General features: G+C 45.1%; 1 protein-coding gene across 1 annotated transcript in view; it reads left to right on the top strand.

The window, feature by feature from the left end:
- The first annotated feature begins 2,298 nt into the window (after positions 1-2,298).
- The window catches only part of PARD6G (par-6 family cell polarity regulator gamma), a 120,665-nt gene continuing 106,995 nt past the window's right edge, over positions 2,299-15,968 (top strand). Inside the window, exon 1 of the mRNA XM_083187805.1 lies at positions 2,299-2,746. Coding sequence (XP_083043931.1) covers positions 2,675-2,746 — 72 coding nt within the window. The 5' untranslated portion in view covers positions 2,299-2,674. The remainder of the gene's footprint in view (positions 2,747-15,968) is intronic.

Below are 15,968 nucleotides of genomic sequence, written 5' to 3'. Positions count from 1 at the left end.
AGAGATCCCACATCCCCCGTGTTCCGTAAAAGATTTTATGTATACCCAGAAAAAGCTTATCGACTAAGAAGCTCCACCTCCTGACCTCTCACCAACGTACTGTATGCTACCCCCTCAACCGATGTACTACACTTGGAAACCCAGGAGATCGCAACAAAATGATGACACTAACTACAACACCCCCTACTGCCTTTCTACCCCCCTCTTTTCAGTGTTAAATTTTCATTGTATTAGCACTACTGAATCGACAATTATCCCAGAATAGTTAGTCAGTCAAGTATAAATTTCCATTCAAAAGTAGACCGGAGGTTAATCACAGAATTCCTCTGAAGGGCGTGGTATCAGGATGCCAGCAGGCTGGCAAAACGATGTATCTTCCTCACGTTAGTAGACAATCTTATCCATGCCATACCCCTCACTCTTGCCGTTCACCATCCAGCTTACCGTTCTGTAGATTGATGATTCATTGTTACAAATGAGACTTGTTTATTCATGGTTACAAATGTAAATTGTTTATTACAAATGTGCACTATATGTTTAATTAAATGTAAAATCAAATAAAAATATTTTACAAAAAAAAAAAAGAAAAGGAGTCAAAGTCTTTAAACCGGTGATGTTAAAGTGGAAGGGAGTTGTAGGGAGCTGGCGTCCCTACTCCCTACAGTGCACAGTACTCCCTGATACCTTAAGTACAGTCCAAAGTCTTAGCGCTGGTCCCTCGCCTAAACTTCCATCCCTCGGTGCCGCTTCCTGGCTTATATGCCTGTCTTCCTCTGAAAAACCTGCACACAGACCGGAGCTCCACAACCGAATACGCTCCGGGTGCCGTCATCATCTGGTGTCCCGGGAACTAGCGGAGGCTGTTTAGAAGCTCCGGGCAGTAGTCAGGCGCCCGGCCCTCTGGGAGATCAGCGAAGCATCGCAACTTCGCCGAATCTCTGCTGACTGACTCCACGGCACCCGGCATATTAGCCAGGAAGCGGCACCGAGGGACCAGCGCTAAGACTTTGGACTGTACTTAAGGTATCAGGGAGTACTGTGCACTGTAGGGAGTAGGGACGCCAGCTCCCTACAACTCTCTTCCACTTTAACATCACCGGTTTAAAGACTTTGACTCCTTTTCATTGTATGATACAGCGCTTTTTATCACTTGTTCATATGAATAAAACCACTGTTATTTTACAATATTGATCCGTAACCACATCTGTAGACCCACAATACATATTAATTAATTTAATCGCATAGCTTTGGGATGGGTACAGGCACTCATTACACCTCCCAGGGCAGCGCCAATACCTTTCCATTAATAGATTATAGAGGATTGTGGAATCCTCAGTTTTAGCGCAGTCCTCTGCATTCTGCCTTGAAACGTGTTGACTGATGTGAATGGTATTTAAATGGTAATCTAGTGCAATGTCAAGGCTCAGACCCGTTTTAAATACCGTTTTAAAATACCATTTTTTAAAACGTTTAGGCAGTGTGAAAGCGATATGATTGTTGTCTACAGAACATGCAGGTCAATTTGGCTATATAGCCAAACGATATGCATGTTTAGCAGGTCCCAGTGACGTCACTGAATAGGTGTGTACACATGTACCGATTTACTTTCCATTTAATTTGCCTTCAATTTCCCCTATTCCACCCCTTTTCGATTTGGCCTATGCTTTCACATTTCATATTCGATCTGCACTTTTACATTCGATATCGATTTCGATATCAAATTGATTTACATTCAAGATACAGTGTACACACATTTGATTTACTGGATCGAATTCGATATTTCCTTGCCTGCACAGTCTATTTTTCTTTTCGATATAGGTAAAAACGGGAGCGCGCATCAAATCGAATGTGGATCGAAAGTGTCATAAAAACCATTCGATTTCGATTCAATTTTGCTTCTATAAGCAAAATCGAATCGAAAACCTTTCAAAATCGAAGAGTGTGTACAGCCCTAATGATATCATTCAGTGTGCACGCACAATTTAGGCTGCCCACTATATCGGCATCGGTCAGGGCGGCTAGTGTGTATGGGGTTTACAGTTCAATTTCTGTGTTTTGCGTGAAAAGACCCCATATTGAGGATATTTTCATTCATGAATATCCTTTACAAAACAAATTATTAACAAATAATTACCAATTGCCTCCTAATAGCTGGACCTGACTGTACAGATATGTAAACTTTACAAAATAAGAAAAAAATAGCTAATTAGTTTTTTACTGAGAATGTGTACACAGCGCATGTGTCTCTAGTGTGTCACTAGTGTGAGAGCGCCTGGTTATGAGGTTATGTGGTGTAACATCTGACGGTCTCCCCCCAGTAGGAGCAGAACACCAAGATGGCGCTGCAGCTCCTGTAGCGGAGACAGGAGAGGGATCGCGATGTTCGCCCTCTTGTAATTACAGCTCTGTGATCATTCCAAACAGGAGCAGCGGCGGCGCTGTTAGCAGAGCGGGCGCCTGGCTGTGACTGGAGGGACTGCGGGGATCCGGGAGCGGAACGCTGGCAATAACAGCAGCATACAGCAGCCCGGGAGACACGGAGCCCCGGTATCTGCGAGTCCTGCCCCAGCCCGGTACAGAACACGCCGGAGAGGACCGGGATCTGCGCTTCCACACCGCGGGCTGGGGATACCTCGGCTGTGAGGCGCTGGGGAGGGGGGGGAGAGCATTGAAGATGAATCGAAGTTTTAGTAAGTCCCAGACTTTGCGATATGTGGCCAGCAGCAGCGTGGAGGTAAAGAGCAAGGTGAGGACCGTCTGTGTATAACTGCGCCCATGCTGCAGCTGCACACCCCGGCTGCCGGCTGCTGCAGCGCATTGTCCTGCACAGGCTGTGGGATGGGGATGTCTGGGAACTGGGAAGCCGTCCTGTGGGCTACACACAGCAGCAGCCCCATCTCCATTGTTTCCTGTGTGGCGCTCACTTGGGGAATGTGAAGAATCCATAGGCGCTGAAGGAACCCTTAATACTGTGTTAATCTGTCTCCTATATCCAGCAGCAGTACTGTGCATGGTATATAGCCACTGTGCAATGTCACATAGACCCCTATATCCAGCAGCAGTACTGTGCATGGTGTATATAGATACTGTGCAATGTCACATAGCCCCCTATATCCAGCAGCAGTACTGTGCATGGTGTATATAGATACTGTGCAATGTCACATAGCCCCCTATATCCAGCAGCAGTAATGTGCATGGTGTATCTAGCTGCTGTGCAATGTCACATAGCCCCCTATATCCAGCAGCAGTACTGTGCATGGTATATAGTTGCTATGTAATGTACATAGCCCCCTACTGTATATCCAGCAGCAGTACTGTGCATGGTATATAGCTGTTGTGCAATGTCACATAGCCCCATATATCCAGCAGCAGTACTGTGCATAGTATATAGCTGCTGTGTAATGTCACATAGCCCCCTATATCCAGCAGCAGTACTGTGCATGGTATGTAGCTGTTGTGTAATGTTACTTGGCCCTCTTACATCCAACAGCAGTACTGTGCCTGGTATATAGCTGTTGTGTAATGTCACATAGCCCCCTATATCCAGCAGCAGTACTGTGCATGGTATATAGCTGTTGTGTAATGTCACATAGCCCCCTATATCCAGCAGCAGTACTGTGCATTGTATATAGCTGCTGTGCGATGTCACATAGCCACTCCTATATACAGCAGTAGTAATGTGCATAGTATATAGCTGCTGTGTGATGTCACATAGCCCCCTATATCCAACAGCAGTAATGTGCATGGTATATAGCTGCTGTGCAATGTCACTTAGCCCCCTATATCCAGCAGCAGTACTGTGCATGGTATATGGCTGTTGTATAATGTCACATAGCCCCCTATATCCAGTAGCAGTAATGTGCATGGTATATATAGCTGCTGTGCAATGTCACTTAGCCCCCCTATATCCAGCAGCAGTACTGTGCATGGTATATAACTGCTGTGCAATGTCACTTAGCCCCATATATCCAGCAGCAGTACTGTGCCTGGTATATATAGCTGCTGTGCAATGTCACTTAGCCCCCCTATATCCAGCAGCAGTACTGTGCATGGTATATCGCTGTTGTGTAATGTCACTTAGCCCAGTGCATGTCACTGGACACTGTTTATGTTTCTTTTCTGGCTAATATGTGTCACTGAGTGCATATTTATGTAGTTTAGAGGGTTTGCTTTAAGACAACTGAAAATAAACACATGGCAGGTCTATAGTGATTGATATACGGTACTAGAAATGTTTGTTTATTTATCATTACTATTTTGTATTTCACACTGTTTTGGCAATTTGATTTCCTGTCTAATACAAGGCCATAATGGTGGTAATTCCTAATAAAGGTTCACCTAAAATATATAAGTGCATCCTTAAGCCAATGGCACAGTGTCATTGGGCCATTTTGCATTACAGGCACCCATGCCATTGACATAACTGAGTGGCGTAAGCATTAAGTTATTTTAAGAGCATAAGTAACATCACAGAAATGGTCATTTCATTCTGAGAACTAGCCTGAGGATTGTGTTTTCTTAGAATGAAGGGGCGCTCTTCTCTGAGAATGCTGGAGTTTAACATCATACACATTTTGTGGTCTAGAGATGCAGGCTTCAGGCTGGCAGCCGAAATGACTTGGAGACCGCAGTAGTGAGCAGTTCTCCAAAAACAAAAGGCCTGTTTAAAAAGTCTCATTTCACTCTTTTTTTTTTTTTTTAAACATTAGAAGTAAAACATAATATATACAATACATTTAGTTGGTTAGTACTTAACAGGTTCCCCAGTGCTAATTTACCTCTGTGGTATAAAATAAATTTAACGTGTGCATTTCGACCACTATAAAGTGGGATTTGCTGAGAAGCCGCAGCTTCCTTCCACACCTGTGTGAGTCAGTGCAGGCTCTGTGTAGACTCATCAGGTAAGCTTTCATCTCCTGTCCTGTTTCAACTTGCAATTGGAGCTCCAAGCAGTTTTCTAGGCTCTTGCTTTTCTTTATTGGTGAGGCAGAGTGATGTTTCCCATCATTAAATAGATGTGCGTGATAGGACAGGCATGACATCATGTATAACAAATCATACTACCCGTGATGTGTTTTCCTGTCATTGATAGACGGAGCCATCCCAGTTTAAATCTGCAATAATCTTTTGCATTTATCAAATGTGTATTTAAAGGGGTTGTGTCTGCCTTGTAAATGTGGGATAGCCTGATAACAGCAACACTGTTTACATACCTGCGAAATCTTATTGCCTTAATTAAACTTAATTAAGGATGAATATAATAGATTCAAATGTATTTTTGAACCTCAACTGTTTGTGTGGGAGATTATAGACCATACAGGGACAATTCATGATTTTGGGGAAATTATCAAAGTTGTGAGCAAGAGAAAATTGTGAGAGATAAAGTACTGGCTAATCAGCTTCTACATTTCGTCTTACCAGTGGCATCACAAGGGGGTGCAAGCTGCATCCGGGTGTCACACGCTGGGCAGGAGCTAGGTGCAGTACCCAAGTCCTGCCACAGTGTAGGAGCTGGAATTGCAGACTGACTTGTCCACCTGGAGAGATGAAAATAGAGATCTGTCTGCGAGACCACGCCCCTACTCACAAGGTCATGCCCCTTTTACCAGCACATGTCTATGGCATACAGACAGCATAACCAGCTGCAATAGGTGTCTCCAGAGGTGTAGACACTACTGCATTTTACAGACGGTGGGGTGATAAGAGTGGAGAAGTGTACCAATAAATTTGCCCATGGTAACTAATCAGCTGCTCTGTATAATTATTTAGTACGGATGGTGTAATGGTTAGCATTACTGCCTCACAGCACTTAGGTCATGGGTTCGATTTCCACCATGGCTCTAACTGTGTGGAGTTTGTATATTCTCCCCGTACTTGTGTGGGTTTCTTCCGGGTACTCCGGTTTCCTCCCACAATCCAAAAATATACTGTAAGGCTAATTGGCTCCCAACACATTAACCCTAAAATGTCTGTGTACATGTGGTAGGGAATATAGATTGTAAGCTCCGCTGTGGCAGGGACTGATGTGAATGTTCAAATATCCTCTGTAAAGCGCTGTGGAATATGTGTGAACTATATAAGAAACTGTTAATAAATAAATGTTACATAAATGCTGTTTGGTTGCCATGGGCAACTTCACCGCTTACACTACGTTCATTCTAGCACCCGCTATCTTTGAAAACCCATGCAGTTCCTCTTCCCTGCCTGGGGTGTCACTGTCTGCTGTAGTGCTTCTTGCACAGGTCTGGTTTGTATATAAGTGCTGATACACAGACCACACTGTGCTAGAAGCACAACAGCAGACAGAGACACCCCAGGCAGGGAAGAGGAACTGCATGGGTTTTCAAAGATAGCGGGTGCTAGAATGAACACCGCTTACTTGCTTATAACTGATTCATTCATTTACCCCTGTGTTTAAATAATGACAGGAACTGGTTGGTTGGTACTTTATCTCTCACAATGTTCTCTTTTCAAGCTTTGATAAGTAGCCCCTTAATCTCCTAGTGATGTGCTGTGTAATATAGTGGTGCTGTTTAAATGTAATGATGGTAAAACTGCCTTGGGGTAATAGTTGGAAAAGCAAAAAGATTTATTGTGTAGGTAGGAACATGTTTTGCCTTGTTCTTTATTTACTCTTAGCGGTTGTGGCTACATTGATGCTCTTCTGCCGATCTGTAAATGTGTTGTCGTGATGCACCCACCCCATTCCCCCACCACAATAAGGTTTTATTTGGATGTTTTGGCATTTTTGAACAAGGGTTGAAGTTTGCCCGTCTCGAGAGTGATGTTATCTTCATGTTAAATATATGTTTCAGATTGATCTATGTACAAAATATTTGAGCTGCAGGGGCTAATATTTTTTTTATGTGACTTTCCCTGTATTAAATGTATGTGGCATTGACTGCTGTCCCTGTTATACTCCTTTCACAACGCCATTAATATCCCGGGTTATTGCACTTGAACACACAGCAACCCAGGAAATATTGTGCAGCATGAAAGCACCCAGTTGAAATAAGCCGCGATGGCATTTAAACTCGGACAGTGAGCCGGGTTGAACACTATTTTAACCCTGTGCAGTGTGAATGGGCAAGCCGTGATGATGCGACCTTTCACACAATAAGAAGGGCAGGCGCTTGGAGATGATCTCATCTCACCTGGACCAATTAAGAAAAGCTTTGCAGCCGTAGCTAGCCTTTCCCAGGAAATTTCTGTGGAATCTCCTGTAATAGGAGCTAAACATAAAAATATGCAACAACTGCAGTTTCTGCATTATTGAATGACAAACCGGTTTGATAAATGTCTTGATTTTAGCACTATGTTACTAGTTCTACACACCCTGCTAAATCATTGATTGCTCCAGAAACATTATCTGTCCTGTTCCCCAGGTGTCCGTTGGACACCGGGCATCTTCGGAGTCGAGGCAGTGTAAATGGGTAACGAGGGTCATTCCACCAATATGGGAGCCCATACCTCCGGAGGAGGTGAATGGATGCCTGTGTGCGACATTTATTTACCACACAGAACAAAGCTGGGTGCAGCCCAGCAGCTTTCCCAGGTGCTGGGCCTTCCTCCAGCGTGGGGATACGGGGGCAGATGTATCATAGCAGCGCTTATCGCCCCGCTATGATACTTCCTGCTTCGCCTCAATAGCGAGGCGAAGCAGGAAGGGACATCGACAAGATGTATTAACATCTTGTCTGCCGAAGCGGGGGAGCGTTAACTCCCCCCTTCGGCGATGTCCCTTTATGGAGATAGCGCATCAGTTAATACTGATGCGCTATCTCCTGTCCCCCGGCCGGCCGCACTGGGCATGCGCGAGATCTCGCAAAAACCGCGAGATCTCCAGCGCAGCCCAAGCCAGACGCAGGGCTAGCGTTGTCCCCATAGTGGGGGATAGGACAACGCTAGACCTGAGCTGGCGAAGCGGCCGGGGCGAATTAACGCCTTGAAGGCTGTTAATACATCGCCCCGGCCGTTAATCCCTGGGGGGGATTGCAGGGACAGCCCCGCCGAGCGTAACTCGGCGGGCTGTCACTAGCGCACGTTAGGTGCGCTAGTAATACATTAGGGACAGACGTAATCCCCCCCCAGTTAACCAGCGTTAAGTGCGTTTTTGCACTTAACGCTGGTTAATACATCTGCCCCACGGTCACTGGGTCACCAAGCATTAGGTCAACATGACTGAAGGTCCACAGGGTCATACGGTTGACATGGGGAAAGTCGACAGGGTCTTTAGTTCGACATGGGGTTTGCCCATAGTAATGCCGGGGGACCTCGGTGTAAAAGTGAACAACTGTCTGCTTGGGTTGCACCCAGGTGGGACCCCGCAGTTCTGGTGTAAAAGTGGTATTAGTGTTCTCCCAAACTTGGCACTGACTTTCTGATTTCATTACCTTTTTAAGTAATAAGTATCTCACATCAATTATTTTATTGAGCACTGATTGATTTAGGGTTACAGCTTGATGCAAAATTCTGGTAAAAAAAATGTTTTTGTTGTTGTGAAGTGAAATGGGTCAGGTTGACATCTCTGCACAAATACTGTGCGATGTTATGTAAACTGATGCAAAGAAGAATGTAGCTCTACTTAGTAACCAATAAGATTCTTACTTTCCTTTTCAAAACTGAAGACCCAGTGAAATCGCCTTAGCAATGATTCTTATCCTTCTATAGAAAGGAGAAAGCTATGGCTAATGTTCGTGCATGAGCACAGTGGTTTGACCAGGCGGCGCTACATTGACAAATAAATGTAACACAGGTACTTGTGTATTATCACGGCGCCCGCGAAATCGGCCACAAATCGCATGCAAAAATTGGATTTTATTTAGCGGCCGATTTTCTGCCGATTTGCACGCTATTCCATCCTTGCACACTCCCACTATCCAAGTTAGCCCGAAGCGTGGCAAGCGGACGTGGTATGCGTCCTCCCGACCTGTTCGTACCCCAACTATCCACGTCGGCGTGGAGTTGATTTTATAAAGAGTGGAGAGCGGACACAGATTACTTGACGTGTATTCCGTGGGGCTCGCCACGCTTCGGGATCGTTTTCCACGTCCCCTCGCTGTGCTCGCCACGCTTTATAAAATCAACTATACGCCGACGTGGATAGTGGGGGTATGAACAGGTTGGAAGGGTGCATACCGGTACGCTCGCCACGCTTCGGGCTGACTTGGATAGTGGGGGTGTGCAAGGATGGAATAGCATGCAAATCGGCAGGCAATAGCGGAAAATCGGCCTCTAAATCGCATCGCGGATCAAATCGGCCGCTATATCGTATGCGATTTAGTTTACATCGGGTGCCGTGATAATACACAAGTACCGTAATACATTTTCAGATGGCATTATTTTTGCTACTTAATAAATAGTCCGTTCACCTTCCCCATAGAGGTCTATAGGGATACTTTTTAAAAGGTTTTTTCATGAATAATTCAATTGTTTGATTACCAGTAGATGGCGCCCAAAGGAGCTATTCAATTGTTGCACCGTTATGGTGTGATCAGCTGCTGGTGCTGCCGTTTCAGCTTGCATACCCTTGGGTGACCCATTTTGGCAATCAACCAGAATTTTCGCATTGTGCCCATTACTTTGGTCAAGTTTAGCTGCGTTACAAAGCTAAGCCCTGTCTTTCTCTGGGTGCAAAACATGATTAAAAAAAGCACAATTAAATGTGTCTCCCGTCACTCTGTGTACGATAAACAGTTGAATTCCACGCAATCTCCCATTTATAGGGTTTCTGCTAGACATTTGATTTCTCTGGGTTCAACCACTTCATAGAAGGTGGAAAAGCTTTTCTCAGGCGAAAACTAATTTTTTTTAGCATTTATGTTATACCGCTTTCAGACAGCAAATGCTGGGTCACACCCGGGATTAGGACAGGGGTCTATCCCAGGAGTGACCTGGCATTTTCGATCTGAAAGCTCCGCATCTGACCCGGCTTATTGACGGGTTGGTGACATCACACAGGGCAGCACTCAGCCAAGGCATGTCATTGGGGGGCAATGGGGAGGAGGCAGCGCTTGGAGCTGACAGTGCTTTGTCTTCCATACTGTTAAAGGGACATGGGTCACTCGACCCCGGTTACCCATGCACACTGAACCTGACCCAGGTCCGAGCCGTGTTCAAACCTGGTCGTGAACAGGTTGGAATTCCCGGGTTGCTCGACACGGAGTGGCCCTGTCAAAACGTGCTTCGACCCGGGTTGGTGACGTAATGACCCAGCAAAAACCCGGGTTGAGAGTATGGTCATAAAGGGGTATAACTCATCGAAGGTGTCTGGTGGCTCCTGCCTGGTATTGACAATCTAATTTTGACTGTGTGTTTTTAACTGTGCTATTGGCCTATATCAGGGCTTGACAAATTTTTCTAAAATCTAGGAGCCAGGACAAAAGTGTAGGAGCCAGACAAACTAAATCGCCCCCAAAAAATAAAAAGACGGAAAACTTGAACAAGGTGTACTTTAATTAAAGCAGCATGAAACAGGACATGCAAATAACAATAATACCTATCACTAATGAACCTATTTGTTGTGTTTGTGTCCATGTACATGGCGTGTTCCTTTGGAGCTGAAGTACCACCTGTCAACAGACATGTCAGGATCGAAATCTTCAGTAGATGGACCGTTCATATGGATCATCATCAGGTCACCTAAACTTTCCTCTTGCATGGATGATCTTAGCTTGTTTTTAATGACATTCATCAGGCTAAATCCTCTCTCACAGGACACCGTGGAAACGGGCAACACAGAGACAATGCACAACAACCTTCCCAGAATCGGAAATCTGTCTGGATTAGTCAGTGATAACTGAAGGAGGTCACTCAGTTTTTTCCCTTTGCCAAGAACTTTGAATTCATACCACTCATTGAGTAGATTTGTTTCACAAAAAACTTTATCTTCTGACAGCAATTCTTTAAAATGAAGTGCTATTTTTTTTATTTCAAGGACACCATAACTTTCCAAGCTGCTTTCAGTTGGCCAAGAGAACGAATCGAAAATTGTAGTGCATTTCTCAATTTCTTGCATGCTGAGGAATCTCTCTTTTAAGTATTTTACAGCATTTTCAATTAAATTTTCCTTGTTTAATTGGACAGAAGATGCTTCTGCATTACTTACACCGTGCAGCTGCACATCTTGATACTTCCCAGTTAAAGTAGTAGCATTCAGAAACTTTTCTTCGTAATCTCCATTGGAAGATTTAAGTGATAAAAGAGATGAGATTGTGTTTTTAACATGCATCTCTACTGTGCTCAGAAAAAGCTCTTCTCTTTGAAACAAGAGTGAAATATTTTTGTGTAACACCAGGTAGTCCAGCATGAAGTGCAGCATGTGCACAAATTTGTAATCTGTGAGTTTTTTCAACAATCCTTTTGCAATTGATGAAGTGGTATCATTATGTCCTGCTGCAACACTTTCCAGATGAATGGTGACACACTTCCAATCTGTAACAAGGGCTGAGAGAGCACCCACCTTGCTTGCAACCCACCGTACATTATGCAAGTATTGAAACTTTCTAATCTTGAGTTCCAGGTTTTCAGCAACAATTTTTAATTCTCGCATTCTTTTTGGAGACTGCTGATAGAATTTATACAGCGTCTTCAAGACCGTGTCAAGGTCCTGCATGTACTTCACATTTTTGACGGAAGATAGAACACTCAAGTTTAATCTATGTGCAATACAATGGACACCAGTAACATGTTTCACTTTTTGCTTAATTTTCTGTACCAGCCCGTTTTCTGCACCGATCATGTTTGCTGCACCGTCCGTTCCAATACCAATTAGAAGTTGATCGTAGAACAGTGATTTTAGAAGCCCAAGTTTTTCTAGTTCCTTCTCCATTGTATTTAGGTAGCCTTCTGAAGTAGCACTTTCAAGAGGAACAACTGACAAAAAGGTTTCACATACAGCTTTGTTCTTGATGTATCTCACATACAGGATTAACTCTTCAACATCATTATTATCAGTTGATCCATCAAGTAGTATAGTAACATATTTAGCTTCTTTTAGTTCAGAAATCAAACGATCCTTGATAACGTTTGCAATGGAGGAGATAAATTCTTTACATCTCTTGTCATTGCCATATTCATTTGTTGTTTTAACCCCCAATTTTCTTGACAACTTAAGTAAACCCTCAAAATCAGAAAAGGGCTTGTTATTTTTTGCTATGTAGTAGGCCACATTAAAAAGAGTTTTTAATTGATCAAACATCTTTTCATCCATTTTCTTTATGCATGCAGCCAAAGGAGTAGCTTCTGGAGCAAGTTGCGCATCTCGAGCTTTAACACACTTTTGGTGCTGGTACGATTTTTGATGCTTTCGAAAGCTGTCTATCTTGAATGGCCCTGAATAACCTTGGACTATCTTTGAATTTCCATCTGCCATTTCAGGAAATGAGGCACACATATCACATTTAGCAATACCGGTAGTCTGATCATAGATCAGCCATGGAAGTTCCTTGCACCATTCGGTTTTGAATTTCCTTCTCCTCAAGGGTTGAACCAGAACTACAGGAGTAGAGGTTGTAGTAGAAGTTGTGCTTGAGCTATTTTCAAAACTTGTGGATGTCGACACCTCAATCTGTTCATCGCAGCTAGTGGAACATATGGGTCTTTCTTCTCTCTCTGTACGTATGGGTCTTTCTTCTCTCTCAGTAGAGTTTAAATTTACTTCAGAAGGCTTAGTAAAAAAATGTGTCAGTCGTAACTGTTTGGGATTTTCATTAATAGCAGTGTTTTTTCCATGTGTACGCTTCATTTTATAGTTGAGCCAAAGATGAAGTGCAAACTGTGTGTAAAAAAAAACCAGAACAATTATAACTGATCTATACAAAAACATATGGGTCTGTAAGTGTGCTAAGCAGCATTCCATTGTGCAATCGCTTAAGGTCTTTGGTATTTCTGTGCCGCCCAGGTTCTGTAGATGGTGGCCATGGGATGATGCTGCTATGCAGTTGGTTGTATTCCAACAAGCTTCAGAGGGCTCAGGGGGTATGCAGTCCTGTCTGTGGTGCCGACCATTCCAATGACAGAGAATAGTTGAACATTCACATCAGTCCCTGCCCCAGTGGAGCTTACAATCTATACTCCATACCACATGTACATGCACACACAGACATTCGGGTTAATTTTGTGAGGAGCCAAATAACCTACCAGTATATTTTTGTATTTGTGGGAGCAGCCAGAAGAAACCCACGCAAGTATGAGGAGAATATACAAACTCCGCACAGTTAGAGCCATGGTGGGAATGGAACCCAAGACCTCAGTGCTGTGAGGCTGTAATGCTAACCTTTACACCCTATAGCACAAGTATAGCTCTTTTCTGCATAATAATTATTTGACTGCCACACCAAATGTATAGGGATGCATGCACAGGTGGATTTAAAACGGCGGGCCACCAAACAGAGATAAAGCACAATGGAATATGCTGCGCTATATAAGAAACTGTAAATAAATATGCTGCAGAGATTTAATAATGAACACGAATATAATTCCTGATCCTCAACTGCAGTCAAACAAGCTATTACTATGCACATAAGAGCAATATATACTGCATTTCTAGAATAAAGCCAGTAACTGGATAATTTCAACAAAAATGTAGTTGACATTATGCAGTTACTGACTTTTATTGTAGAAATGCAGTATGTATAGCTCTTTTCAGAATTGCAGTGGGAGCAGGGTTTGAACAATGGCAGTTTGCAAAACAGCACCATAACAACCTATGCTTAGTAAATGAACCCCGATTGTCCCTTTCAAAATATCACATTTAAAAAAGAAAAAAACTACTCATTGTCACTATACCAGCTCCTGTGCTTACACCTGATGAGGACGGAGCTGAACTCCACTCAGCAATGCGGGCAAATAGTGTTCACTCTAGGATTTTTTTATGGCAGGGCACATTATACAGTAATAATGCCCCAGTAGTGCCATGCTGCCAATAGTGACACAGATATAATTATCCCAATAGTGCCATCGCCATAATTTCACCAGCATTGACACATATAATCCCCCAGAAGTGACACCCAAGTAATGCCCCCAGCAGTGACACCCAAGTAATCCCCCCAGCAGTGACACACATGTAATCCCCCCAGCAGTGATACCCAAGTAATGCTCCCAGCAGTGACACCCAAATAATGCCCCCAGCAGTGACACCCAAGTAATGCCCCCAGCAGTGACACCCAAGTAATGCCCCCAGCAGTGACACCCAAGTAATACCCCCAGCAGTGACACATGTAATCCCCCCAGCAGTGACACACATGTAATCCCCCCCAGCAGTGACACCCAAATAATCCCCCCAGCAGTGACACCCAAATAATCCCCCCAGCAGTGACACCCAAGTAATGCCCCTAGCAGTGACACACATATAATGCCCCCCCCCCAGCAGTGACACACATATAATGCCCCCCCCCAGCCGTGACACACATATAATGCCCCCCCCCAGCAGTGACACACATGTAATCCCCCCCCAGCAGTGACACCCAAATAATCCCCCCAGCAGTGACACCCAAGTAATGCCCCCAGCAGTGACACACATATAATGCCCCCCCCCAGCAGTGACACACATATAATGCCCCCCCCCCCAGCAGTGACACACATGTAATCCCCCCCAGCAGTGACACACATGTAATCCCCCCCAGCAGTGACACACATATAATGCCCCCCAGCAGTGACACACATGTAATGCCCCCCCCAGCAGTGACACACATGTAATCCCCCCCAGCAGTGACACACATGTAATCCCCCCCAGCAGTGACACACATATAATGCCCCCCAGCAGTGACACACATGTAATGCCCCCCCAGCAGTGACACACATGTAATGCCCCCCAGCAGTGACACACATATAATGCCCCCCAGCAGTGACACACACATAATGCCCCCCAGCAGTGACACACATGTAATCCCCCAGCAGTGACACACATGTAATGCCCCCAGCAGTGACACCCAAATAATGCCCCCAGCAGTGACACCCAAATAATGCCCCCAGCAGTGACGCCCAAATAATGCCCCCAGCAGTGACACCCAAATAATGCCCCCAGCAGTGACGCCCAAATAATGCCCCCAGCAGTGACACCCAAATAATGCCCCCAGCAGTGACACACATGTAATACCCCCAGCAGTGAAATATACAGTGTATAACGCACCCAGCAGTGACAGAGATGTAGTGCACTAGTAATGCTCACCGCACCGCCCTCTTCTGCTGAGGAGAGAAGCAGAGATTGCACTTTTCCCACCAATGACCCCGGCAGCTATTTCAAATCTGAAGCCAGCTCCTCAGCCAATCACTGACCTCGGGTGCTAGCAGCAGAGCTCCGATTGGCGGGCGCTTTCAAATATAGACTATACTTAGTTAGTTACAAAATGGCCCTGCAAAATAAGCGTAATAGGAATCGGGTCCGCAGCTGAGCGCTGCGGATGTCAGTGCAGGAGCTGGTGTCAGTAACATTCACTGCTCCAGCTCCTGCGCTGTGTGATTTGTCCCCCTAGCTGAATGCGGCTCCCCCACTGCCCGCATAGCAGATCAGATACCTGCGGGTGTCAGCTGTGTGCAGTAGCCGGCTATTTGAATTCGGATCACTAGTAGCCGGCCACCGCAGGAGCTGGAGTAGTGTCTGTTAAGCCACCAGTTCCTGCGCCCTCCCCAGCAGCACTCCGCTTAGTTATGCCGGAGTGGAAGTCAAATAGCCGGCGTAACAGCTGACACCCGCAGGATCTGATCTGCTATGCGGGCAGTGGGGGAGCCGCATTCAGCTAGGCTAGGGGGACAAATCACACAGCGCAGGAGCTGGAGCAGTGAATGTTACTGACAGTAGCTCCTGCGCTGACACCAGCTCCTGCGCTGACACCCGCGGCGCTCAGCTATGCGGGCAGGGGGGGGGGAGCGGGATTCAGCTAGGGGGATGGAGCTGGAGCAGTGTATGTTAAGCCACCAGTTCCTGCGCCCTCCCCAGCAGCACTCCGCTTAGTTATGCCGGAGTGGAA

The sequence above is a fragment of the Crinia signifera genome, chromosome 5 (assembly GCF_055691185.1).
Source record: "Crinia signifera chromosome 5, ASM5569118v1, whole genome shotgun sequence".
NCBI classification, from domain to species: Eukaryota; Metazoa; Chordata; class Amphibia; order Anura; family Myobatrachidae; genus Crinia; species Crinia signifera.
Note: the sequence above shows the minus strand (reverse complement) of the source record. Positions and strands in the feature narration are given on the sequence as shown.